A 25,783-nucleotide genomic window follows, 5' to 3' on the forward strand; every position below is an offset into this window, starting at 1 on the left:
GGAGTATAAGACACAGATGTTTAATTAATGAACACCCAGAGATTGGTTTGAATTCTGGATCTGTCAGTAGCTAAGTGACCCCCAAAAAGGCTCAATCTGGAATTTTGGATCCAATACCAGGATGTATATCGAATGAAATTTAAAAAAAAATGCAGCCTCAGTGTATAAAAGCAGTTTAAGATCCTGTTTCAGGCCCAACATTCTCTTTGCTTCACTTTATACTGTGATCATGGGTCCCCTTCTTTAAAAACCTGAGAATTTGGAAAATTACACTGGAAAATCAGGGACTTGGTTGACATAACATGCTCTAACAATATTATCCTGCTTCTGAGATTCAAATGTTCTTAAGCCAAGTTTAAGTTCTCTTTGGAAGGGAAGTTGGAGTAGAGATTAAGTATGACACAAGTGGAAAAATAGCTTGTTATTGACTGATCCAAAAACAAGCATCTTGAAATAATAATCATCATAAAAGAAAGGAGAGTTCATGGGGACATAATGTCTCCCAAATCAATACTTTTCTAAGAACACTTATAAACATCGTAGAGAGAAAAGTCAGAAAAATAACTTGAGCTGAAAGTCTGAACTCTTCATATCTATTGGTAGCTATGATGACTGATGGACAAAGAACAAACAATCAAATTCAGCCCAAGGATGTAATCTTGTGCCTCATTCTTTCAATTTTTTTTCATTCAAAAATTCAGTAAAATTTGTAAAGATCTATATTTAGTAGTCCACACCTGTAAAAAAAGCACCTGGTTATATCATATCCGCAATCTAGTCAGTACTTCGCAACCAGGAAAAAGGACAATTTGTGGGGACAGATTCTGTGTGCCTTTCCCATAGAGCCATCCATCTCTATGAAGGATTTTGTGAAATAGTTCTCAACCATTCTTTTAGAAAAGTCCCTACAACTCTTTGCTGATCTTCAGACCAAAGTCATTATGATTTGGAACTCTTAAGCTTTGTGAAAATCCTGGATCATGCCTCTTTTTTCTCCAAACCAAAAATTTCATTTTCTAGGTTTGGGTTCCCCCAGTGGTCTGTGGATCTGATATAAGATGGTCAACAAATTTGGGAGACAAAATAGAGAAATGTTGCTTGGTGGTGGTATGGGAATCTCATTTAGATATGGTTGCTGTAGTGATGGACCTCTGAAAGATGATGTTAAATACTATTTTGTAATTTCAAAAAAATTAAGTTTAAACATTCAGAATATTTATACAAATAGTTCAAGTTTCTATACCAGCCATGTTTGTTGATTTAAAGCAAACCGTCCTCACTGAGTATTATGAATAGGCATTTGGATAAAATCTCATTTTTTATGGCTGAATATCTAGCCAAGTCATCTGTTTATGGTGATATCTAAAAGATAAACATAAACATTCATAACAAAGAATGAGTAAGTAAAACTAGCACTCTTGTACCTTTAGGTCTTTTACAAGCAGTTCAATATTCTATTCTCATTTTTTTCTGTCCCTCCACTATTTATTTGCCTTTCCTGGGTCTTTTTATTTGTTTTAGTCCCACCCTGCAAAATCTTTTTAGAGAGTCGTGTGTGTGTGTGTGTGTGTGTGTGTGTGTGTGTGTGTGTGTGTGTGTGTGTAGAGGTTTAGAAAAGAACAAAGCAGCCTAGGCTTAGAATTTGGGGGGAAAGAAAAGGAGGAGGTAGGGCTATCTTCTTGGTCATTACTCTAGTTCTTCCTCACACAGGAGTGAGCCAGACTCTAAAACTGATGTATAATTTCAAGAAGAAAATTGATAGCAAAACTTGTTGATTTAGAAAAACAATGTGTCTTTCTAGATTACCTCTTTACTAGCATTGTAGCATATTAACAAGCTTAATCCACAAACAGTAAAACAATATGAAAACATTTTTTCTCTTCCTTTTCTGGGTTTTTAAAAAGTTTTGTTTTACTATCCCTTTACCATTATATATATATATATATATATATATATATATATATATATACCATTATATATATAGTATATATACCATTATATATATATATATCAGTCTGTATAATGTTACTTCTGTATACATAATTTGAGAGCTGCCCATTTGTTATTGATTAATCAACTGTTGTGTTCTTCCATGAAGAAGACTTGGAGGGAGGAAAGGAAAGCAGAAAAAGGATGTAATCATATTATAATCTCAAAAAATAAAAACAAATACTTAAAATTATTCACCTGTAACTATTTGTCTACCTATGTGTATACTCAAAGGTCGACATCTTTAAAAACATTTTCTCAATACCCTTTGCATTCTTTCTCATCCATTTATAAACGTTCCAAATTTATTTTTTTTTAATTTTCCCCAAAGTAGAAGTCCATTATTTATATAAAAAATTAAAAATACTAAGTTTGACTAAGGTGTGAGTGATATGCTGTAAAGTCTACATATTTAAAATATATACATCAAGACTTTACTATTACTGTGTAATCCTCAAATCCCCTCTACAGTCAAAATAATAAACCCTTCTATTGTGCTAATATTCAGGCTAGCTTGGGTATATTTCCTATTCAACTAAATTTCTAGAGTCGAAATATTTCTGATTACTCCGTGTGTTCCTAGCATGTAATTATCTGGCACCTAGAAGCTTTATGTACCTCTATTAGATAAATTATCTGAGTGTAGTCACAGAAATATTCATATACGTGTGTGTGTGTGTGTGGAGAGAGAGAGAGAGAGAGAGAGAGAGAGAGAGAGAGAGAGAGAGAGAGAGAGAGAGATTGAGAGATTCTAAACCTTGCAAAGGACTTAGAGCACATAGTTACTTTTGGTTATTTAGGTTTTGCCCCTGAGGACTGGACTTTAGTGTTGGCAATCAGTTAGGGCATGCTGGAAAGACCCGACAGTGAAAGAAGAGGAAACCATGAAAGCCCAGAGCTTATTACTGGACGATTGAGTGTACGTGTGGAAGAGGAGCAGTAAGGACCATTAATCATAGCCTGCCTCAGCTGAGATGGAGTTAGAGACAAAGCCAGACTGAACTTTTCTATAAGAGGACTAGAAAAGAACTGAGATGTCTGGAATTAGTGAAGAAAGTGTTAAGAAAAATAAAACTCTAGTTGACACCCACGGTTTAAAATTATTAACTTTTAAGACTATTTTTCTAAAGCCTTTGGGCAGATTCTAATTTGATCCAGCAACAATTTCTGCTTGGCTCCTAACTGATGAGCATCTGCTAATTTTTCTGACTGCTTTAATCAGTTTTGGGGGTTTTGCTTTAGAACCTCTCCAAATCTCCCCCTTCTCACTGAAGTCTCAAGGCTTCAAAGTCTGTGCCAGTTTTAATGAAGGACTACAAAGATTGCCTTATGTGCCCGCATTTAGGATTCCTGCTTAATATTCTATTCTTTGTCTCACTTACATATATCAAACTGCAGAGAATCTTCAGGAGCCAATAACATTGTATAACAAAAAAAAATGAAATTCAATTTAAGGTCACATATAAACAGAATGCAATTGGTACTTGTGTCTTATCCACTACAGTGTGATGTTCTTGAGGCCAAGGACTTCGATTTCATCAAGTTTTTCCTGAGTGCTTAGCATCACCCAGGGCTTTGTTTTATTACTTTGTCAAAATTAAATAGGATTGTTACCCAACACAATCCCTGTCTCTCAGTCTGTCTTTCTCTGTCTCTCTGTCTCTCTGTCTCTCTCTGTCTCTCTCTGTCTCTCTCTCTCTCTCTCTCTCTCTCTCTCTCGTGTGTGTGTGCATGTGTGTGTGTGTGTTTATAATGTGGTAATACACTACTTTATAAATTAAGTTTTTAAAAAAAATAACTAAGGGCTAGAGATGACTCAACAATTAAAGGCACTTTCTGATATTCCGGAGGACCAGAGTTCAATTTCCAGAGCACTCATTTAGTAGCTCACAACTGCTTCCAACTCCAGCTCCAATATATCCAGTAACCTTTTCTGGCCTCATTAGGCGTCTGTGAACAGAGGGCATGCACAAACACATAGGCACACATACACATAAATAAAAACAAAAATAAATCTTTAAAACATATTTTAAAGAAGTTTGAATATAGGCACCCTGCATTGGTACATGGCACTTACTCCAGGAGACACGTGTTATTAAATGAATATCTAAGTGCAAGTCTTGGGCTACCTCTTCATGAGTTATTGGTTAAGAAGTTCTCAGAGGCCCTGAAAATGACACAGGCTATCACCATTTATCTTGGTTTCCCACCGTAAGCAAATGATAAAATTCAATTGCTGGAGACATAGCATAGATCAGTTATACAGCAGATAAAATAAAGCTGGACTTGAATAGAAAACTTCCTGGCTGTTAGCTAGCTTTCATAGTGAAAAAAAAAAGATGCTATGTAGGGTACTGTGAGGGAAGAGTTATTAATAGTTTTACTCAGCAAGGAATCCTGAATATTACAATATTGACCTGTCAAGTAAGACATGCCCACAACCACAGTAGTGGCATGAAGATTAGAGAGACAACCAACCACTTTATGACTGAATTTGAGGTACGTTCTGTAGGACAAATTTCATACTTGGTGCTATAAAGACGGTCAGAGTCTAATGTTGGAAAAGTCATGGCCCTGAAAGTTGGCAAGGTGATTTACTAGAACTCCGTTAGATAAACATATAGTCTAACTATCTCCTAACTATTTATGGCTATACTTTTAGATTAGTATTTTTTGTTCAGTCTTTTCTCGGGAAGCTTCTTTCTGTGGTGAGTATCAGCTACTGCATTAATTCAAATCTGATCTGAGTATTGAGAATAAGAAACTGTTAAGTTATTGCTTGATGGGACATGTATATCAAATCCTACCCCAATCCAGTGCTCAAAGAATACCACAAAAGAGGGATGCAAAAGAATGTAAGAACTGGAGCTCAGAGGAGAGTGGCAGGCCTGGAAATCACATGTTCGTTTAACTCATGAGTTCACAAAAGCCATGGATATTTGTGCAAGACCTGCAAAAGATCAAGCCCTCAAGATCAGCAAGCAATACAAAATTGGACTCGGTGGATTAGAAAAATGGGGATGAGGGATGATATAAAGGTGGGAGGCCATGTGTTTGTCTGGCAGGTGTAGGATGGGAGGGCTGAACATGGATTTGAGCATTGATGAGACCAAGATACATGGAAGTATGTATGAAACTGTCAAAGAATCAATACAAGCTATTAATATAAGTAAATAGAACATAGGGTTCATATACTGTTTTTAGCTTCAAGTACTCCTATGGAGGATTAAGTCAAAATTAAGTAGGAAGTTAAGAACAACAAAGAAATCTAGAAAATGTTTTAACTATACACACTAGTTACTTTAAAGGCATCCAGCTCTTCCTTTTATTGTTCAATGTGTGTTATATGGTTACAGAAAGAATGGAAAAAGAAAGGAAATAGTTGAGTTTTTTTTTAAGATGAAAGGCTGTAAAGGAAGGAAAGTCTAGCAATGAAAAATAAGTGGAAAATAACTTGCAAGTTGAAGGAAGGTAGGAGAAAACAAAGAGAAACCAGAGCAGAGAACACAGGTTGGAATGTGTGTGCTGAAACAGAGCCAAGTGTGAAAATCCTTTACAGGTCCATTCTGCAAGGCCCTGTAGTTCTGCCTACAGACATCTGGACATACAGCTCAGCTTAACTGATTTTCCAACATCTGCCACCAGAGAAAGAGTTGAAATAGATGACTGACCCTACTTATGCTCACCTGCAAGATTTCATTCACACATTCAGAAATTGTCAGAGTTTTTTCTAAATAATATTTTTTTTCTTATAGGAATATATGTGATGGTACAACAGTTCCTAAATAGCACATCTTCAGGCTACTCAATATAACGTTACCTGAAGCATTGCCCATTTAAAATGAGTCCTGAAGTTCCAGGCTGTGTCTGATGACCTTAACAGGATAGCTATAAATGATGCAAAACGTGATTTCCACTTAAGGAGAGAGAAGATTTTAGTAGGTCATGTCATGCTAGGAGAATGAGGATATGACAGTGAAAAATTTAGGTACCAGTGCTGCTTTGGAAGACAATGTTTATCCCTACCATCTCACTGAATTTATTAGAGCCTTACATGTTCTAAACATTCTGTGGCAATTTCAAGTAAAGTAAAATGTGATATCTATAATAGAGGTACAACTCTTACTGAAACCAATAACTATGAAAAGGATTTTTTCTATACTTCTATTACATGAAACTACTATTAAAAGAAACAAAACATAAATAAATAAGTGAAAAGCCTACCATGAAATGTGCACAGCTTTTGGCCGGCAGTGTGATAGCCCCAAGCCTTCAAAGGAGACAGGCCACAGCTCTTATTCTTAAGGAGTCTGTGAAGTATTTTATAATCTAATCCAATGAAGTGAACAACCATATCTCTAAAGAACTCTTATGTGTCTGACAAATGTCCTCCCCAAACGAATTCAAATCCTGCTTTCAGGAAACCAGAGCAGGGGGCCATGCTTGAGCTGGAGCACAAAGGTAAGGAGGAGCATGTTGGCATGTGATGCAGAAAGAAAAGTTGAAGGAGACAGAGAATGGAGAGAAATTAAAGAAGCTTCTACCATAGGGAACAGAGATAGCAAGCAAATGCACACATACACACACACACACACACACACACACACACACACACACACACACACACAGCAGAAAGAGAGAGAGATAGAAACACATATTCTTTGCCTGATTGTTAGTGTAGTTTAATCAGAGTCCTGAATTGAGACAAAAAGAAATGCTTTCTCATCCTGACTCTATTACAATCTGTTATATGACCCTGAGTGAGACCTTTAAAGTCACAGGCTCTCAAATATTCTAGTTGTAAAATAAAAGATCTGGATTCTGTAATGGCTATGGCTCTATCCAGTGAAAAATTAGGAAAGTACAATTGTGCTTGTTTGATCAAAAACTTGTAGTTTAGAGGATACAAGAATAGTTGATAAGAATTTGTCTAAACTATTCTACTTTTTACTTCTTGTGAAGGAAACATTTTAAATTTACATCCAAGGGGAAAAATTAGTTCCATGTTAACTATGCCTTTACTCTACATTTCTTTGCTGTTTGGAAACCCAGAGATCTTTTGGATATAAATTTGACATTCCTCCATAAAAATTAAGGGCACCTTTCCCTCTAAGTATCAGATAAGAATAGGCACTGCAGAGAGCGAGACAGTGACAGATAGAGCATTATAATACTCTATCCATCTGGCTCTGTACAAAAGGAGGGGGTGATGAAGAATCAGCATAATGCACAGCACCCAGTTTCAGGTTACAGCGAGGATTGACTGCCTGGGCATACAGGCGGAGTACAGTGAATCTCCTGATCGTATCTGGATAGCTGTAGTATTCTCATTTGTCAAATGCGAAAATGAGCTCCGAAACCATACGTGATACTAAAGATTGCCCAGACACGTCCTTCCTCCGACAAACAACTCTCCAAGACTTGGAGCCTAAACTTCTCGTTTTCAGTTCTCATGGGCCTCAACTGTTGTGTGTGGAAGAAGCGTGAGCAAAACCAAAACAGCGGCTTGGCAAGTCAAACACTTCCCCTTTCATCATTAGGCTTTTGTTAACTGAACAAGTGTCCAGCTGGCCATCTGCTCCTCCACTTTTCAGGGTGAATAAGTCTATGGTAGGCATCTATTTGCCTATGGCTCTGTATATGTGTTTGTGATGTATTATCTCTTTTCAAGTTGGATTCGAAAGGTTTCCTGGTGTCTGGAGAGATAGCTCATTGATTTAGCACGCTTGGTGCATAATCGCTGGGACTGGAATTTGTATTCTAGCACCCTTATAACAAGACATGCATACTGTAAATATCTGTAAACTCACCTGAGATGTCTGAGTGTCTTCTTCGGGACTCTGAATGTGCACACAGGTGCCTGCATTTACACAAACTATGTGGACCCAAACAATGAACACACAAATATAAATAAATTTATTATGTTTAAAAGATTTCTTTAAAATGATAAATTCATGGTAGTTATCAGAGGTAATTTTTTTATTTGTATGTGGACTAGCTAATATCAGCAACTCATACTTTAGTAGCAAAGTAAATTAATTGCTATGTTACAAAAGGACATTTTAAGGGATAGATTGCATTCTCCTTGGCTACCAGAAAAAATAAATAAAACACGCTTAAACAAACACTGTGATCTGCCATTTGGTAATGACAACACTGTGTAAAACTAAATCCTATGTTCTAACTCATTGGAATATGAAGTCTCTTTGTCTTTGTAGAAAGCATGTGTTAGATTTTCAGAGAACCTATGGGAGCTTGGCATCAGGCAGGGAGGGCACAGTTGGTATAGAGAAGACTGTTGCCATCAGGATGCTTCTCACCTCACTGCATACACAGGGGGTGCCCTAGGCCTTCCTTACTCAGGGTTCTGATCATACTTTGGTATTGATCCAAACCACTTAGTGATGAATACAGGCAGCCTCTTCCTTCTATTTAAAGGTCTTGAGTATCTATGATTGTTTTTATGTTTATTATCTTAATACTGACATTTATAACGTCTTTCTTCCAAAGAGCTCTCTGGAGTGCTATAAAGTGTCAAGTGAAGACTAATGAACGAGAAAGCATTTGTGCTATACAAAGGGAAGGGGATGCTCTCTGGCCCGGCTGCATTCCAGAAGCTACTTTCTTCTCTCTTCCGCGTCTTCTTGGTCTAACCTGGCAAACCCTGCTTAAAGTACAATTCATAACATCACTCCTTCTTTTAATTTTCCCAGTCTCTGGAATGAAGACACATACACACACACACACACACACACACACACACACACACACACCCTTTTCCACTGCATGACTCTCAACACTGTATTCTACTATAAAATACTGTCTTAAAATCTTCCATATATAAATATAAATATATGTACAATTACATATATAATATATAACTCTTTTAAAATATATTATAGATATATTTATATAACCATCTTTTATAATTATTTTTCTATAATATTTGAATTTAAATCTAACATTCTTATATACAGTTCATTACTTATCTTTGGAAAAACTATTTAAAGCCTTATTTGATATTCAAAATGTTCTTTAGAATATAAAGAGTTTTTAAATCATCTGGCCCTATTTTTAAGCAGATGTGGATATGAAAAGGTAAAAGACTCTTGGGACAATGTGGGTGGAGGATAAGAGTCAAATTCAGCAAGCATATCCTGGGGTGTTTAGAGTTTTTGAGAGTTTAAGAATGATACATAATGGGGCCTGATGAACAGCATCTAGAGTTATACTGAAGAAATGTCCACGACAAGCTCCCTTTAGTGAGTAAGGCCTCTCAGTAAGTTTAGGTACATTGTAGATTTAAAGTGTGTTCCAAAGTGTACATCTTCTTTTTAGAATGAACATCAGAGAATAATGATATTTTACTTATAAATATTAACCAAGTATTAGTGGTGAAAAGATCATGTGGTTTCTCTTTTTACAATGTTATTTTATAATTTTATGTAGCTGGGAAAATGACTGACACAGGTAAACCCATTAACTGACACACTCCTGTCTTGCAGGGCTTGCTAGCCATGTGGCGAGTTCAATGCCAGGAAAATTTTCCCATTCCAGGCCCACCTCAACTTTTGTAGTTTCCCAATGCCTATCAAGGATAACCCCAATCTCTAGAAACCCACAAATGAAGGATAAAAGAGTTCTTGGAAACACACTGTCGACACCATTCTGTTATTCATGTCCTATATCTGCTTAATACACAGTTCATTTGGGCTCTCCCTTTGCAATCATGATCTTTCTCCACTCTGCTGCCAAGAAATGGTGCTTCCATTGCTCTTGTTGGAATTACTGAGAAAATTTGTGATCCAGTCTCCCTGTTTTGCTGCAAATTTGTCTAAGAAAACAAATACTTCACTTTTATTAAGACCTTAAATTCAGATTTTCCTTTTCCTCTCTCTTAAGTCCCTCAGTTCATCTCCACCCTCTTTATCTAAATGAATTCCCTCTTAATCACCTGCCTTAATCCTCATTTTTGATCAGGGTACTTTCTTTTCTACCCTACAATCTTTTGGGTTGGAGCTAGACTCCAACTGAGGGTGCAACCCTTTCATTCTTTAGTCCTTCCCTAAGTGATTTCTTTGTGAAGATGTAGCACTGATGGTATATCTTTCAGAAGACATCCCTCGGAATGGAGAACTGGGTGGATTCCTTATGTGAAGAAAGCACCTGGTACACATTTCTGTAGTTAATAGTGCGCTTCATTGTCACTGCCCCACTGTTCCTGGACTTCTGTCCCAAGACTCTTCTCTTACCCAGAGAATGTAAGAATCTCTTCCGTAACTCTGTGACTTAAGTTAATTTTAAATGCCATATATATTAAGTGTCCATTTGTTTGTATTTTTTGGCATTTGCTTTTCATAATTTTTCAAACAATTTCAAATCATTCATAAAACTGTATGTTGATCTTCTTTTCTAACGAGGTTAAAAAGTTCTCATTACAAGTTATTCTTATCATGGGAACCCCAGTGGATAATTCCTGCCGGCCTTCCAGAGGATCAATTACAGATTGGGGGAGCAATAAATTCTTATCATTTAATGAAATAACCAAGTGTTATTTCTAATGACACCACAACCCAAAACTTTTGTGACTTTAATTTGTAGACCTGGAAACAAGTTGTAAGTTGTCAGAGTAATGTTTCTTAATAACAAGGTGCTCGATTTATCATAAGAAAAATAATTTAACCACTTGTAATATGTGCATGCTGAGCATTAAAACAGGTGTCAGTATCACAACTATCTGACATAAGTTGATGAATAGGAACATTCTGCTTCAAGTAGAAATAACTGATCACGTTCTTTTTCGAGTTGCTACATCATCCTTTTCCACAGTCATGTGATGGCTCACTTCCCTCTGGTCCTCTCAGCACTGCTACAATCTACATTTTCTCTCAGGCTTACCCTTTCACAAACCTTTCCAGTTCTCAAAGCTGTCCAGCCCTCACATCTAAGTCAGCTATTTCCTGATCAAAGCTGTTCCTCCAACCGAATCTCCTAAGCAGCGAATACCAGTTCATTCCCATTACTTCCAAACATCAGAAAGGGATTCTAAAGCCACTCATCAGCCTGATTCCACCCTAGGATTAATACTCTCTCATGCTTTCTTGACATAGAAAATAGAATGCCACAGGAGACAGTAAATTATAATGTAGTTGCTAGAAAATAAAAGTTCTGTGAAAATTGTGACAATTTGTTGTTGGATATGGGTGTTACAAATATTTACCATATGTATCAGAGATCATCAATATTTTTTAATTTTCTCTTGTGTCTATATTTGTCTATATGTGTGTGTTGTATTTAAAAGTTATTATTTCTCTCTTCTTAATTGATGCTTGACACCTATATAAGACACTTGCATAAAACCTTTTAGGAGTTGGGGGATCTCTCAGTATTTAAGAGTGTGTGTTGCTCTTGCTGAAGACCAGAGTTCAGTTCCCAGGACCATACCAGGCAACTCACAATTGTCTGTAATTTTAGGTCCAGAATATCTAAAACCTTCTTCTGGTTCCATGGATATCAACACACCTATATAGAGACTCACAAAGATACATATAATTTCAAAAATAAAAATAAATCTTTGAGAAAAATTTTAATATATTCAGTGTATTGATTTTATTTCTAAGTATTTGATGGCCCCTTCCTTATGCAAGGAGATATTATGATTTAATGAGTTAAGATTATGAAGACAATTTTCATACTTAAATTTTTTATCTTAAAGTACCTTAGTAATTTTTGACCAAAGAGCAATATTTTGTGTCAGGAAAAAGAAAGAGTTACTATAATATAGTGGCATATTCATTATGCATTGGACAATGTGGGAGAGTATGATGCTGAACAAATATCCAGAAATCTATAAAAGATTTCCTGTAGAAGATGTGTAAAGAAAAAAAGAAAATAGTGCCAGGTAGCAATATAGTGAGGGATTCCATGCCAAGTGTTCTGCTCACACGTTCTTCGATACTCCAATATCTCTGAAACTTGCATGTTACCTGAAGTTTCAGAGTCCCAAGCTATACATATCCCTGCTCTATGTAAAGAGTGACTAAGGCTTGCCTTTTTGTGTTTGACCAACTAATAATCTATTTCTTGTGTTTTCATCCTTCCTTTGTTTGCTCACTTGCTAATGAGTTTGGCATAGTTAGGTTAAGCTGTTAACTTGATACACCTGAAAAGAGGACACCTCAGTTGAAGAATTACATCCTCCAGATTGTCCTGTAGGCATGTCTATGGGGTATTTTATTGATTGCTAATTGGGGAAGGGCCCAGACCATTATGGATAATGCTATCCCTGAGCAGGTGGGTAAAAGATTAATATCCTAGCATTATTAAGCAGGGAGCATGGTATAATATAAAGAATGCTGTTTAGGAGTTGAGTTCTATGAATATTACTCTCTCTGTTTCTAAAGAGCTATATAAACTCTAAATTCTGTATCTCAGCTGTAAATGGTGAGGAGGTAAGCAAATCTAAGTTCCATGTTTCAGCTGTAAAATGGCGAGGGTAAACAGGATAATTCCCCGGGATCTCTTCTAGCTTCAACATTTTACACTTTTTTTCTAATTGCATATGGTTCCCAGTTTTCCTCTAATTTCATATGTGCACTTACTGGTTCAGAGTCTCAGAGTAATTTCCAAACAACTGGGGTGATAATGCTTACACTGTTTATCTCACAAAACTTTAGAAAAAAACAACACAGGAAATTATGTGTGTCACAATGCATTGTGAACTGTAAAGCCCTATAACTGTACAAAACAAATTATTATTGGAGATTCCTATATTTTTATATTATTCTAGTTAACTAAGCACCATGATAGCTCAATGTATAACCAGCAGAGGGAGACAAGTTCAGATTATTTTCCTTCTTGCAAGTGAAATCAGTTAATTGCTATTATCAGGACATATGCTTTTAAAAGTCAGAATGAAATTTGTTATTGGCAAACAATTATCTTGCTCACCTGCTGCACAAACATGTTGAAGTCACACAAAAACAAAATTGAGAGAAGACAAGAAAAATATGGAGAAGGAACCAGACGTTCTGAGTTTAGTTCACCCCATCTTAAAGACAGCCTTTCTGCAATGAATGTCATATTCCTAAGACAACTTGACCACATCCATCTGGAAGTGCTAGCTATTTGGATACCAATTTAGGAGCCAGGCCAGAGTTCTAAAAGTAGAATTTCCAAATTCCTTTTAAAAGTAAATTTTTAAATTTAACTTTTATTAGCCAAAACTGTAAGCAGAAAAAAAAATAGAAGACAGAAAAATACTTTGCCCTTTCTATTTCTTCTGCTTCCTTACCAATTAGTTGACAATTCTCATCAGATTTTAGGTGACATTCTTCTGAAGGCTTTTGCTTTTTTTTTTTTTCCATTGTCACTGTGCTGTAGCCTGCTTTTGTCATTTCTTGCTTTTGCTCTCTCAGAGACTTTATAACAGGACCTTCCTGACTTTAACTTGTCCCAGTATATCTCCCACTCCAAGGCCAGTTAGCTATCTTCATAAAGCACAGATCTGATTATGTCATTCTCTTTCTCAAAGTTTTTAATGGTTCCCTACTGCATACAGAATGAAGGTCAAACTCATTAACATGCCTGTCAAGCACTTCAATGACCCTCGCTTTAAAACAGTTATTTTCCATTGTAACTTTCCTCGATCTCCCCCTCTACACTCCTTTCTATAACTTGTCTTCTCAGTTAATGCAAGTCTGACCAAAGCCCTTCTTTCCTTAGGATGTTCTAGGAACCAAAAGATGTACATAGCTGATAATGTTTATCTTTCTAATTCTGACTTCAACAACTTTCATTCAGGTTCGTGACTAGTTTCTTCGTTGTATTGTCCACCACTATGATTGATGGTTTGTTCCCTCTTCTAGAACCTTTGTAACTAAAAGATGAAATAGAAGTCATTCTTCAATGCATTCAGAACTTATCATTAGCCAGACCTCAAAACTTCAGTCCGATCCTGGATTTCCATCCTTCATTACAGGCTGGTTAACATGGCTAGCCGTTGCAAAGGGCATGATTACATTTTCCTCTCCTCTTGCATATATTAAAATACCATTATCTCCAAGAAATACTCTGGCTTATTTTCTTTGAGTTATTACATTTCGATTCTGTTCTTTCATCATTCAGTCTCTGCTCACTAACCCCTCATTCTCTGCTATACAAGTGCTCACCTGGTTGTATTGTGTTGGTTGTGAGTTCTTGGTTTCCTGAAGTTGAAGTCTGTGTTTCATTATGTTTAGTTCCTGGGCATAACCAAGGAAAGGATTGTACATATGTATTGGTTCATTTGTGGCCCTTCTTTGTGTTGGAGAGCATGTTTAAAAGGCCTGCTCTAAAGCTGTATATCACATTCGTCACTCTCAAGGAAGGGCTTTTCATGTAATTCCTCTGTGAGAATCACACTAGGGCAAATTGTCAGTTTTGTGTACCAGTGAAGCCTCAGACCTCAGCATAGTAACTGCTACATGGTGGTTTCACATATTTATTAATAATATTTATGGATGTGCTCATATATAGCAACTGACTGATGAGATGAGTCTTGTGAGCTCCTTTCCTCTCATCTAAGCAATGCTTCTACATTCATTACTGAAAGTGGAGAGGGCCAGGAATGTAAATGCTAAGCCAGAGAGGAAAGGAGGATACTTTGAAGCATGCACACTTCTGGGACTCTTTGGATAATATAATGACCCAGCACTAGACTTGCCCTGCAGCTCAATATTGTCAGTAAGCTCTGGAGGAAGCATATTAGTCTTATTTACATGACTTATAGCCTCAAGATATTTATCTAGGCATTCCACTCAAATTTAACAGGTTAGCTATTGCCTGAAAAATAAATATAGATATGCAAAAAAATTTGTGAAGATTAGCTATTGCATGACATCTGTCCATCATATTATGCATTTATTATTCTTTAACAAAATCTTTTTATACTGATAGTCTATCAACATATAGCAACCATAATTAAGGATATGCAGCATTTATACCTGGGCAAGCAGTAACTGGAACACTTCTGTTTTTTTCTGTATGGCTGATACTAATAGCAGTCTGCTTGGCTCTCTGTCGGTTCTTTCTTTCCATGATGAGTGATAACTTTTCACAGGTGAACACTAGAGTTCAATCAATAGAGTGGGGAGAAAGGCTCGCCTGAGGAAAACAGAGATGACTTGGAGCAGAATATAGACTCTCAGGGAGGGACCTCCCATCCTGTGCCAGTCTAGTCAATTGCATCGCCGCTTTATCTCAGTGTCACTCCACAGTCTAAGCTAGCGTGCACTGGGTAACTAAGACATCCTTCTACTTTGTTCTTCATTTCCATTGTCATTTTTAGACAATGCATGGTCCAAATGCCATTCTTGGTGCTCTTTGTAAAATGTCAATCAAATTATTTAAACCACTTGTTGCAAGTTTATGTTACTAGAAGAAAGCTTAACTTCCTAATCGTGGATTTGTTTCATTATGATATCTCCTTAATTTCATCCATTTCTTTTTTACTCCACACTGTGACATGCATATAAACTTCTCCCCAGGTTTATTGTCATCTTTCAGCTGAAGGCATATAATGCACACATTCCTGTTTTAGTGCTTTTAATATGTCATTTTTTAAAAACCTGGAAAGATCTTGTTGATATTATCATGTCTACTTCCTCATGTTTTCAGATTAACTTCAAGCTAGTTCTTTTTTTTTTTGATGTATGTTTCCCTTACTAGATCTGTAGCCCATTTAAACTCTGCCACTCATAGTTTTTTCCCTACAGATTTTATTTGCAAAATGATATAAATCTGTTTACTTGTTTAATGTGTATTTTGGTGTGTAGGATGAAAATTCTATGAGGGAAGAGTCTTTGATTCTCTAAGCCACTACCATAAAAATGAACATATATTGAGTGAATGAATGAATCATAAGCTTATACTTCATTTTGGAGCAGGGAACTGCAATCCTGTTTCCACTCTTCATCAGTCGTTGACCTATTTTTCTGAATGTAGAAACACAGTGCAGTGTACTACAACAGCCTCTGACACAGGGTAGAATTTCCTGAATCCTGTTGTATTAACATTGTACTAACGTCTTACTATTCTGAAGGTGCTGCTCCTGCCATCTTCCCAGATGCTGCAATGTTCTTCCCATTCTGTGATTGGTATCTTGATAGAGCAGAAGCAATATAGATACAACAATACTTGGATATTGTTACTTCCTTATAGATAGTGGCCATGGTGGCATATCTTAAGACCTTGAGGGGCGGGGGGGGGGGGAGTGGGCCCAATGCCAATATATACAATTCTTTGAAATAAAAAGATATGTTACATGTACGGATATGCTAGCGTGCCAGTGACTGTAAGTGTGGGTATGCTTATGAGTAAGGAAGAGCAGAAGTGAAATGTGGGGATACAAGTAACAGCTGAACAACGTCTAAGACCTTGTGAAAACTGGGACACATCCAAGCACTGATGCCTATAAAAATAGAACAAGTGAGCAAAATCTACGTTGGTAGAAGCAGAGGACTGATTTGATAACAATGAACCATGGCACACACTAAAAGTAAAACTTAGACTGATTTTCATGGCACACAATTTGAGTTAGGGGTTTTGTTACTGGAGGGCTGTGGGAAGAAACTGGACATTATTTAACTGACATGAGACTGACTGTTTTTGTTGTTGTTTAGTTGGTTGTTTTGTTTTGCTTTTCCTTTTGAAGACAGGAAGGTACGTATGAATAATGTTGAATTTAAAGGTACCAGATTCCAATGACAAGTCACAAGATAATGCCTTACTCATAAGCATAAACTAAAGTACCTGAACATTGCTTACTTATAATGAAATCATTGAGAATATGACAGCAGGGATCTTGAGGAGAGTTTTTTTTTAAACAATTCTGCATTTCTAGTTCACATGGAAATGCTAATTCTACTTATGAAAGCAGAGTATAGACAGGGTATTATTATGATTAAGACCTTACAACTGCATAAATGTAGAACGGTTCATTAATAATGTTATAGACAGGTTTAGCATAAAATGCAAGCAATGTAGCCAAATAATTAGTTGTACATTTCAGGCTGCATCTGGATTTTGTGTGAGCCTTTTACCTTAAAAAAGCTAAACAGGAATAACCCTTCATGCTTCTTAGGGTACTCAGATGTGAGCCAGTTTTTGTTTTTCTTGCAGCATTTGTCCCTGGAGAGAGCCAGAATCTTCTAAAGCCTCTTTTAGAAAGGCAGTATGTTATTTTAAAGTAGTAGTTAACATCATCCTACTTGGGTGATGATGGCTTTTTCCCATGGCTAACAGCCATACTCGCCTCACAAATAACCCAAGAATGTTCATTTTTGCCAAGCTCCTCACAAATATGTACACAGTGATTCTGGAAAAATAGCCTATATATGTTTAAGAAAGTCATCTATGTGTTTCTTCTCCACATTTCTAAGGAAAGAAGGTAGTAGGGGAGTTTATAGCAAGGTAGTTTGGAGGGGAATGAATGTGAGGGTGAGATATATTATCCAATTTTACACTCTATTGATGTATAGAAAGTAGGAGATTATAAAAGAGAGAAAACCAGGACTCGATGAAGAAGTGAAGAGGGGATGGTGTGAGAGACTGCACTGTGTCAGGGAAGTCCATGGATACATTACTCTGTGAATGCCAACTTTCACCCTATGAGTGGGCTGGGAAAGTCGGCCATCTCACCATTCTAATATTCATCATAGAACTCTCCTTTGAAGCCAAGGATTGGAAGAAAGAAGTTACTGAAGTTTCACCTCAATGTAAATTCTATTGCATTATTGACTGACATAATTAGCATCATGGCTGAAATTCTAGTTGAATTAGACTAAATTGCTGAACATCCTACATTAGAGATCTTCTAAACTGGGATCTTTCTTTAAAGATTATATTTTACCTTATGTGCTCATAGAAAGTCAATTAGCTTAAACCAAAGTTGCCCCAAGAACCAAACTAAGCTTAATGAAGATTAAAAAAAAAAAAAAAAAAACCTCTTAATTGCTTTTTAAAATATTTTCTATGCAAATATGTACTTGTGATTTTGTCTTCTTAATTAGGTTAACTATTTCTATTGTGACTCAGATTATGATTTTTGACTAGTGTAATACATCTTTTTCTTAGTGTGGTTATGGAGACAAACCCCAAATATGATTGATTAACTACAACCTCTACATTCCTACTCCTACTGGTGTGAATTATTTTGTGCACTGAACGTCAAAGATTATATTTGCTCCACAATACCTCCTAGGAGGCCATCTCATGCTAGTAGCTTGAAATTTTTGATATTAGTTAACAGTCATGTGTTAATATCTTTCCCAAATAAATACTACCACTGTATCATACTTCTCTTCACCTGCAAAATCCTATTCCTTTCTTCAGACAAAAGTCCTGTCCACTGACAGAGGCCTTACATTTACTCTTGATGAGTCTAATCCTTCTCCCCGAGCATCTAGGAATACACTCTGTCCCCAGTGGGCCATACCACTTATCTAGCATGGCTAGATCTCTGTCCACTGCATCTTTTTTTTTTCCTTTCTTTTTTTTCCCTTCTGATTTTAGAGGAACAGCTTACAACAGGAGAGCATATACTGCATCTAAGTCACTGTGTAAGCAAATCCTTGATTTCTAAGAACACAAAGATACTCGCAGGGATGGTCCAGCCTGCCAGTACATGGCAAGACAGGGGGCTTTTCTCATGTAATCTTGACATCATACCCTTTATCATGCTAAAACTCATTTTTTTTTCCATTCACAGTCAGAATTATAGAACTTTTGCGTCAACTAACCACTTTATCTAGCCATTTCTTCACTAGTAAAATGAGCTCAAACTTTCAACAGCTAAATCACAACCCAGCAGTGGTGGCACATTCTTGGCATCTTAGGCTGGGGACTGCTCATCACCACTGATAGAGGATAACTTGATTTATGTGAAATGAACTCACAGTGCAAATAAAAGTAATTAACTTTATAAACCTTGAATTTGGGACACTGCAGATTCCAGTACCTTAAAGTATTTTCTTCAAAGACGAAAGGTCTTTATTTTCTCACATCTGTAAGAGTTCATCTACCTTTAAACTGATAAAATGCTGCAGCAGAAAAGAAAAATCCTTTGAATATTCTGGGGGACAAGAAAAATCCCAGCACTGTGAATGCTACCTTAGGGCTTGTGCTCTGGTGGGATTTGATAAGGATTCTAAAGTTTATTTTTTCTTTTATTATTTTTTATATTACAAATGTCTGTACCTAACAATGTGCCCTGGTTAGTTTTATCAGCTTCACACAACCTCAGACATATCTGAAAAGAGGCATTCTAAACTGAGAAAATGCTTCTAACAAAGAATCCTGTAGGCAAGTCTGTGTGGTATTTTCTATATTAATAATTGCTTGGTGTGGGAGGTCCCAGCCCACTGTGGGTGGTACTACCCCTAGGCCTATGGACCTGAGTTGTATAAGAAAGCAGGCTGTGTAAGCCATGGGAAGCTTCAGCTCCTGCCTCCAGGTTCCTGCCTTGAATTCCTTCTCTGGCTTCCTTTGATGATGGACTGTTATGTGAAGTATAATCCAAGTAAAGCCTTCCCTTCCCCAAGTTCCTTTTGGCCATGGTGTTTTATCACATCAATAGAAACCCTGACTAACACACAATGTAAATAAGAAGCATAGATTGTGTGTGTGTGTGTGTGTGTGTGTGTGTGTGTGTGTGTGTACATGAGATATTTATGACCTGAAAAATAGGGGCAGAATTGGGACAGAGCAATGGAACCTCCCCATTTGGGCTTTCCTCTAACAGATGTGAAAGAATCACAGTGATGACTCAGAACTATCTTTTGGTTGGGGTTTTACAGTTGCCCTTGTGAAATTTCCTTAGTATCATAGAGGAAACAATTGAAATTCAAATGTTTTGCTGGTGCCAAAAAGCCAAAAGGAGACCAAGAGTGTTCTAGAGGTCCAAGGGTGTTTTGCTTGTTCAGACCCTGAAAGAGTCTAAATATTTGTTCCTCCTCTCACATCCTTTGATAGTTGTCTGGCTTCTTGTACAAGAACCTGCAAGTATTTGTTGCCTCTTGATTGGAGATGTGAGTCTTGTAATGTCAGCAATAGGAAACTGACTACAATTTGTTCTGTAGTTTTTTTGACATTGGCTTCTGTACTCTGTGAATGCTTGGATTTAAGGAAGCAAGTAAAGAAGAGAGAGAGAGGAGAATATTCAGGTCAGAAAAGAAGTCTTTGGCTTACCCAATCTCATCTTCCATCTCCTGGACCAGAGCTGAGGGAACTGTCTGGTATTTCAAACTCTCACCTAAATGACTAAGGTGTTAGCCCCTTATGGACCTCACCACTTGGTGGTTGTGTCATTGAGCAAGAGTGACAAGTAATGATTATTTACACCTGTTTAGTGTCTGCTTTCACTGGAGTGCTGTCTGTAGACTTGGATCTCCTTGTAAACGACAAACTTTCTGATCTACTTCCTTGCACAGGAACATTTTGAGAAGCAAGTGGCTTTAGAACTGCAATGTACCATTTGAACGATAATCCCAAATCCCATCACTCATGTGTCAGCCTGTGGGTTTCCTGGAGAGTGAGGTTGATTTGGGGATCAAGGATCAGCTGCTGAGGCTGGCACTTAGGAAAGACAAGCCAAGCATTCACACCCCAGACCACTCAATACCAGCATTGTCTCCAGTCCATCTTTCATAAGGGGGCTCCAAGAGGGGGAGGGGGATGAAGTGGGAAGAGAAAATAAACCATTTAAAATCTTCAGGAGAGGAGGAAGGGTGAAGACCACGTGACTATGGAAAGCCATTTGCCAGGACTATGAAATTAACTTTGGCTTTCAATCTGAGAGTTTCTTCTCTATTTCCCATCTTGCTGGTCCCTTCCGCTGCATGCCTTCCTATCCATGTGTATGTAGTAGCCCCGTTTGTCAAGGTTTGTGTCTCTCTTGTGCCATGCCTTCCCTCTTCTTTCCTGGACCCTTTCTCTTGTCCGTTACTAGCTTGAGTCCACCTCCTTCTCCCCTGTCTTGAACAGTACCTCTGAGCCCCATCCCCTCTTCTTAAGGAAATCAGCCTGGCCTCAGATGGAGCTGTTGTCCTGACAACCCAAAGGCGCATCAGGCTTTCATTGAGGCTGGCTGCTGTTGAAGGGGGCAGTTGTGCAAAGCGAGGGGCCACGCTGAGGGAAGGGAGGAGGGGGATGACGCGGCGGGGCTGTTGAAAACCAGCAGGGTAGGGGGGAGGTGCTGAGTAGAGAGAGAACACGCCAGGGACTAGAGGGAGAAACAGGAAAGGGAGGAGGGGGAGAGAGCGCCTGGGTTGCTGCCGCTGCTGCTGCGAGAGAGGCTGTTTCTTTACTCTCCCTGGCAGGCTCTCCTGCTGCCTGGGAAAGTGGGTTACAGAAGGAAGGAGCTCAGCCCAGACGCTGGCAGAGGAGCAGCCAGCCACAGAGAGTCCAAGGGAGCACCCCTGCCGTTGACAGTCGCCTCCTCATCATTAAGCGTTTTACATTTGCACTCTTCCTTCGGAAAATTTGTTCCTTCACTTTCTCCCCGACCCCCAGCTTGGATTTGATGAGGGCTTTGTTAAGTCTCAGAGGGGAAAGAGACTGAGCGAGGGAAAGAGCGAGGCAAAGTGGAAGGGAGTGCGCGCTGGACCCGCCCGAGCAGCCTTGGCAGTGGCTGCTAGCCCCACGCGCTAGAGCCCCTCTCCGTGGCCAGCAGCGCGCACACGGGAGTCCACCGCGGACCAACTCGCCGAGGCCACCATGGTCGGGAGAGTTCAGCCCGATCGGAAACAGTTGCCGCTGGTCCTACTGAGACTGCTCTGCCTTCTTCCCACAGGACTGCCCGTTCGCAGCGTGGATTTTAACCGAGGCACGGACAACATCACCGTGAGGCAGGGGGACACGGCCATCCTCAGGTAGGGCTTGCGGGCAACTTTTCTGCTAAGTCTCTGTCAGTGTGTGTGTGTGTGTGTGTGTGTGTGTGTGTGTGTGTGTGTGTGTGTGTGTGTGTAATCTTGCACTCCAGCTGCCCTGGGGTTGCAGGCTTGTGGGGGGTGTATATGCATGTTTGTGTGCGTATATGTGTCCCTTGTATTGACTTGAGGACTTAACCGGGAACAAAATTCAAGGGAATCTGGTCCCTGTGGAGATTCAATGGTGCTGGTGGAATGTTGTTCACTTCTTGGAACGTCGTTTTCTCTAGTCAAGAAAGCTTAACTTCATCTATGGCATTAGTGGCAATGGGCTGTATTCACGCTGTGGTAATTGTTCGCGCTTTGCACTTAGAGTTTTGTTGAGGTTCCTCGATTCAGGCACAAGAGTAGTTGAGTTATGGCTCTCAGAGAGTGGTACACAAGGCTGCATTCTCCTTGTTCCGTGTGTGTGTGTGTGTGTGTGTGTGTGTGTGTGTCTGGTGGTGATGGTGATGGTGCTCAGCAAGGCTCTCAGTCTGCCCTCGCAGTAGTTTTGATAGAAGACTTTCTGTAAAGATCTCTGAATTGACATCGTAGGCAATAAATCAATCTTACAACTTTGGATGATTACTGAGGCTTTTTTGGAATGTGGATAGAAATCAAGATAAGAATGAAGAGGAGGAGGAAGAAAGGACCTAGCCTAATGGCAGGCCCTTAAGAACAGAATACTTGAACACAGAGGTGGAGAAGGCATTAACCTGGCATTACATAGATACCACAAATTGACTATTGACTTCAAAGTCTTATCCCCTCTGCAGGTCTGCCAAGCTCAACAACATGATTTGGGATGGGAATTTGGAAAAGCATCCCAAGTCCTTGAGAGTTTGACCCTTCTAAGGTAGAGAGACTTGGATGGTACCTATTCATTACTCTATTTCCTTAAAGCCCACAGCTTCTTTCTTGTATTTCTCTTCTACCTTCCCCCTCCCCAGCTTGACTTGACTCTCTGGCAGATAATAATAGAAAAGGGGGAAGAAAAAAAAAGGAAGTATTCTCCTTGGAGATCTTTTAAAATCTCATTTCCTCCAAATATAATGACCCAGTGTTGGTCTGTCTATCTAGATAATATTCCTGGCTGTGGCAATAAAAAACAGTATGCCATAGAAAATCAACCTCTAATCTGTGTGGAAGGAGCTGATAGTGCATAAACCCCGGGGCATCAGGGAGCAGTTCTGTGGCAGAGCTGCCGACAGCAGCAAAGTTTTCTTTTCTTTTCCCAGAAATAAATTTGGTTGGCTGTCACAGAATGTCCTGCTTTGGGATCTCTGGCCTTGTTAGGGATGAAAGTGTGTGTGGTATGGCGTGGTGTGTGCTATTCGTGTGTGTTGTATGTACATATGTTGTTCTTGACGGTCAAAAGTAAGCACATGATAGTGTGTGGGCACCTCTTTCTTCATTTTCTGAGCTTTGAGTGATTATGAATCTCAAATAGCCTCCTAGCCAGAGACTTCCCCTTGTTGCTCTCCAGCTTTGTAAACCTGAACGTGTGATTTATCCGCACGGAGTAATACGATTTATAGAGTAATTTATCTGTGTGCAAAGGGATTTGGACATAATGCAGAAAATATTTTTGCAAACACACAAGCATGCCTTCTTAGCTGCTGACATTCATATTCCCTAACATCGTTAACCCTTTCCTAGCAGCAAAACTGTGTGTTTATGCTTATCCTAAAAGTGTATTTTTTTCCAGATTACAGGATTAAAGGTGAGACCTGTCTATGCTCTAAATGTATCAAACTTTTGATTTAAATGATTGAAAAGTTTGTAAAATCTTTGTAAGTCAGTACCACCTGCATCCTAAGGTATATGTATCTAAGAATCAGAGAAGCAGATACATATTAATCAGAAGAATAAATGAATTTGGGCACTTTTATGTACTGTAAGCATACATGTCTACATGTAGGAGAAGCGATCTCCTTGCATAAATATCTGTATAGGATATGTATGTGCTGTTGCAAGATGATGGCTCCAAAGAAATGGAGTTTTGTTCTTTTAAGTATCACACTTCATCAGATATTACTGTGTGGAAATGGAGGATGTGAGAAAAGATAACAAATGCAGTGCAGGTTATTCCCAGGGAGAGGGAAAACAAACAAACAGGATGAAAATAAGTCACCTAGGGAGTCCTTTGCTTCTCCAGACCTCACCTAACATGCCCTCTTTTCTGTGTTCTTTGACTCAGACAGGGCTTTATGTTTGAGGTTGGTGGAGCCCTATCAGAAGTAACTATGGAGAGAGTTACCTTTGTTTTCTTAGCTGACCTTCTTCTCAATCTCTTTAACTTAATCCCATCTGCTTTGTGGGTCAGTTTTCTGGTGAAGAATAGTGCTGTTACTTTCTGTTTGCAAGTCTAGCCTGGGAAAGGCATGCTTCCACTTTATTTGTGACATTTTGCTGGGAGTGTGAGCTTCCAGGGGAGGAGAGGAAGGAGAACTTGATTCATTGGCAGCCACAGTAGATGTTTGGCACTGAGAAAGTGAAATGGGAAGAAGAGAAAAATCCTCGCTTAGTGAGTGTGTGGCCCTGAATAATTTGAAATGGTAAGAGGAGACAAGGGAGGCTTGTAGTTCTGATGGGCCGATGACAGGAGCTTAGCTGAAGTGTCTCTAAAACATTCACCTTCTTGTTTCCATAAACAAGAGTTTCAGTATGAATCTAGGAACTGATAATTATTTTTGTATAAAATAATTTTTGGTGCAACTGTGCATTTTGTTAGGGAAGAGATAATCTTGCAGGCATATTCAGTAATTTCCATCTTTTTGAAAAATATGAAAACAGTAGAATTATGACCAGACTTGAAGGATATAGCCTGACACATGCACACCTAACCTGGTTGTTTCTTGGAGGAAACTTCAGATCTTCACGAAAACTTATACGAGGACCTGATGAGAACCACCAAACCACTTCCATTCCAAAGCCAAGCAACCAAAGTGTAGTCCACAGATCTGTAGTGCAGCAGCAATTCAGTGCCTGGAGTTCCCTTCTAGACAGAGTGAATCTGAATATGCTTTTAGACTGCTTTGCATAAGAAAGCATGTGACACATAGGTATCTCTGAGGTATTACTCATGATGCAGCTCAAGTATTGTTTGCTTGTTGTGTGTTTGTTAACAAACCCCAAGTAGTTCAGTGCTACCATCTTAAATAAGGTGTTCCATCAATCGTTAGAAGAATTTCCTGTCCTTGCCTTAATAATCCTTTACCCTGAACACAGACATCCACTGTTGTTAATCTTGATGGATTGAAACACATGAAGATCTCTTGATAAATTACAGACAATTGGAAATAGGTTGTACTCCATAACAATCTTTCAAATTATGAAATTTTAATGGCCGCACTGACCATCTTATCAATATTGGCATGGATAGATATTGATAGGGTACTAAATCTCAAGCAACTACAAAGGCTGCAGAAGACATTCTCCTATTGTGCACCTGCTCATGAAGTTTTTTTGTTCATATTCCTATGCATACACATATGTAGGGTCCACCCACCAATGTGATTATAATTAATCTAAATTAATCTAAAATTGAGATATTGAACTGATATTTATAATTCCATCCCTCTTTGATGTTTGAGGGATATTATAGTATTTTTATGATGACAATATTTTCCCCATTGAAATGATAACATACCTAATAAGTATACCGGACTTTGAATGAAACGAAGTGACAATGTGAATGGTACTTAATTTTTGTTTTCCTAAATTTTAGGTGTTTGTTTCTGTACTAAGAGGGAAGAAAGAAAAAAAATGATGGGATTATTTGACAATAAAATGTAATAAATCTTGCTCAGATTCAAGAGAAAACATGACTCCTATAAGGCATCTGG

At 38.4% G+C, this 25,783-nt stretch overlaps 1 protein-coding gene across 4 annotated transcripts in view; it reads left to right on the top strand.

The window, feature by feature from the left end:
* Positions 1-25,783, top strand: part of Lsamp (limbic system associated membrane protein) — a 2,127,334-nt gene that overhangs the window by 1,481,879 nt on the left and 619,672 nt on the right. For 2 of the 4 annotated variants that reach the window (XM_015994637.3, XM_015994639.3), the window contains exon 3: positions 21,818-21,896. In XM_015994637.3, the coding sequence (XP_015850123.1) occupies positions 21,818-21,896 (79 nt within the window). Of the gene's footprint in view, positions 1-21,221; positions 21,897-25,783 lie in introns of those variants that run through there. The other 2 variants (XM_015994638.3, XM_006975750.4) reach the window with 2 other exon arrangements.

This window comes from Peromyscus maniculatus, chromosome 12, assembly GCF_049852395.1.
Source record: "Peromyscus maniculatus bairdii isolate BWxNUB_F1_BW_parent chromosome 12, HU_Pman_BW_mat_3.1, whole genome shotgun sequence".
In the NCBI taxonomy this organism is placed as follows: Eukaryota; Metazoa; Chordata; class Mammalia; order Rodentia; family Cricetidae; genus Peromyscus; species Peromyscus maniculatus.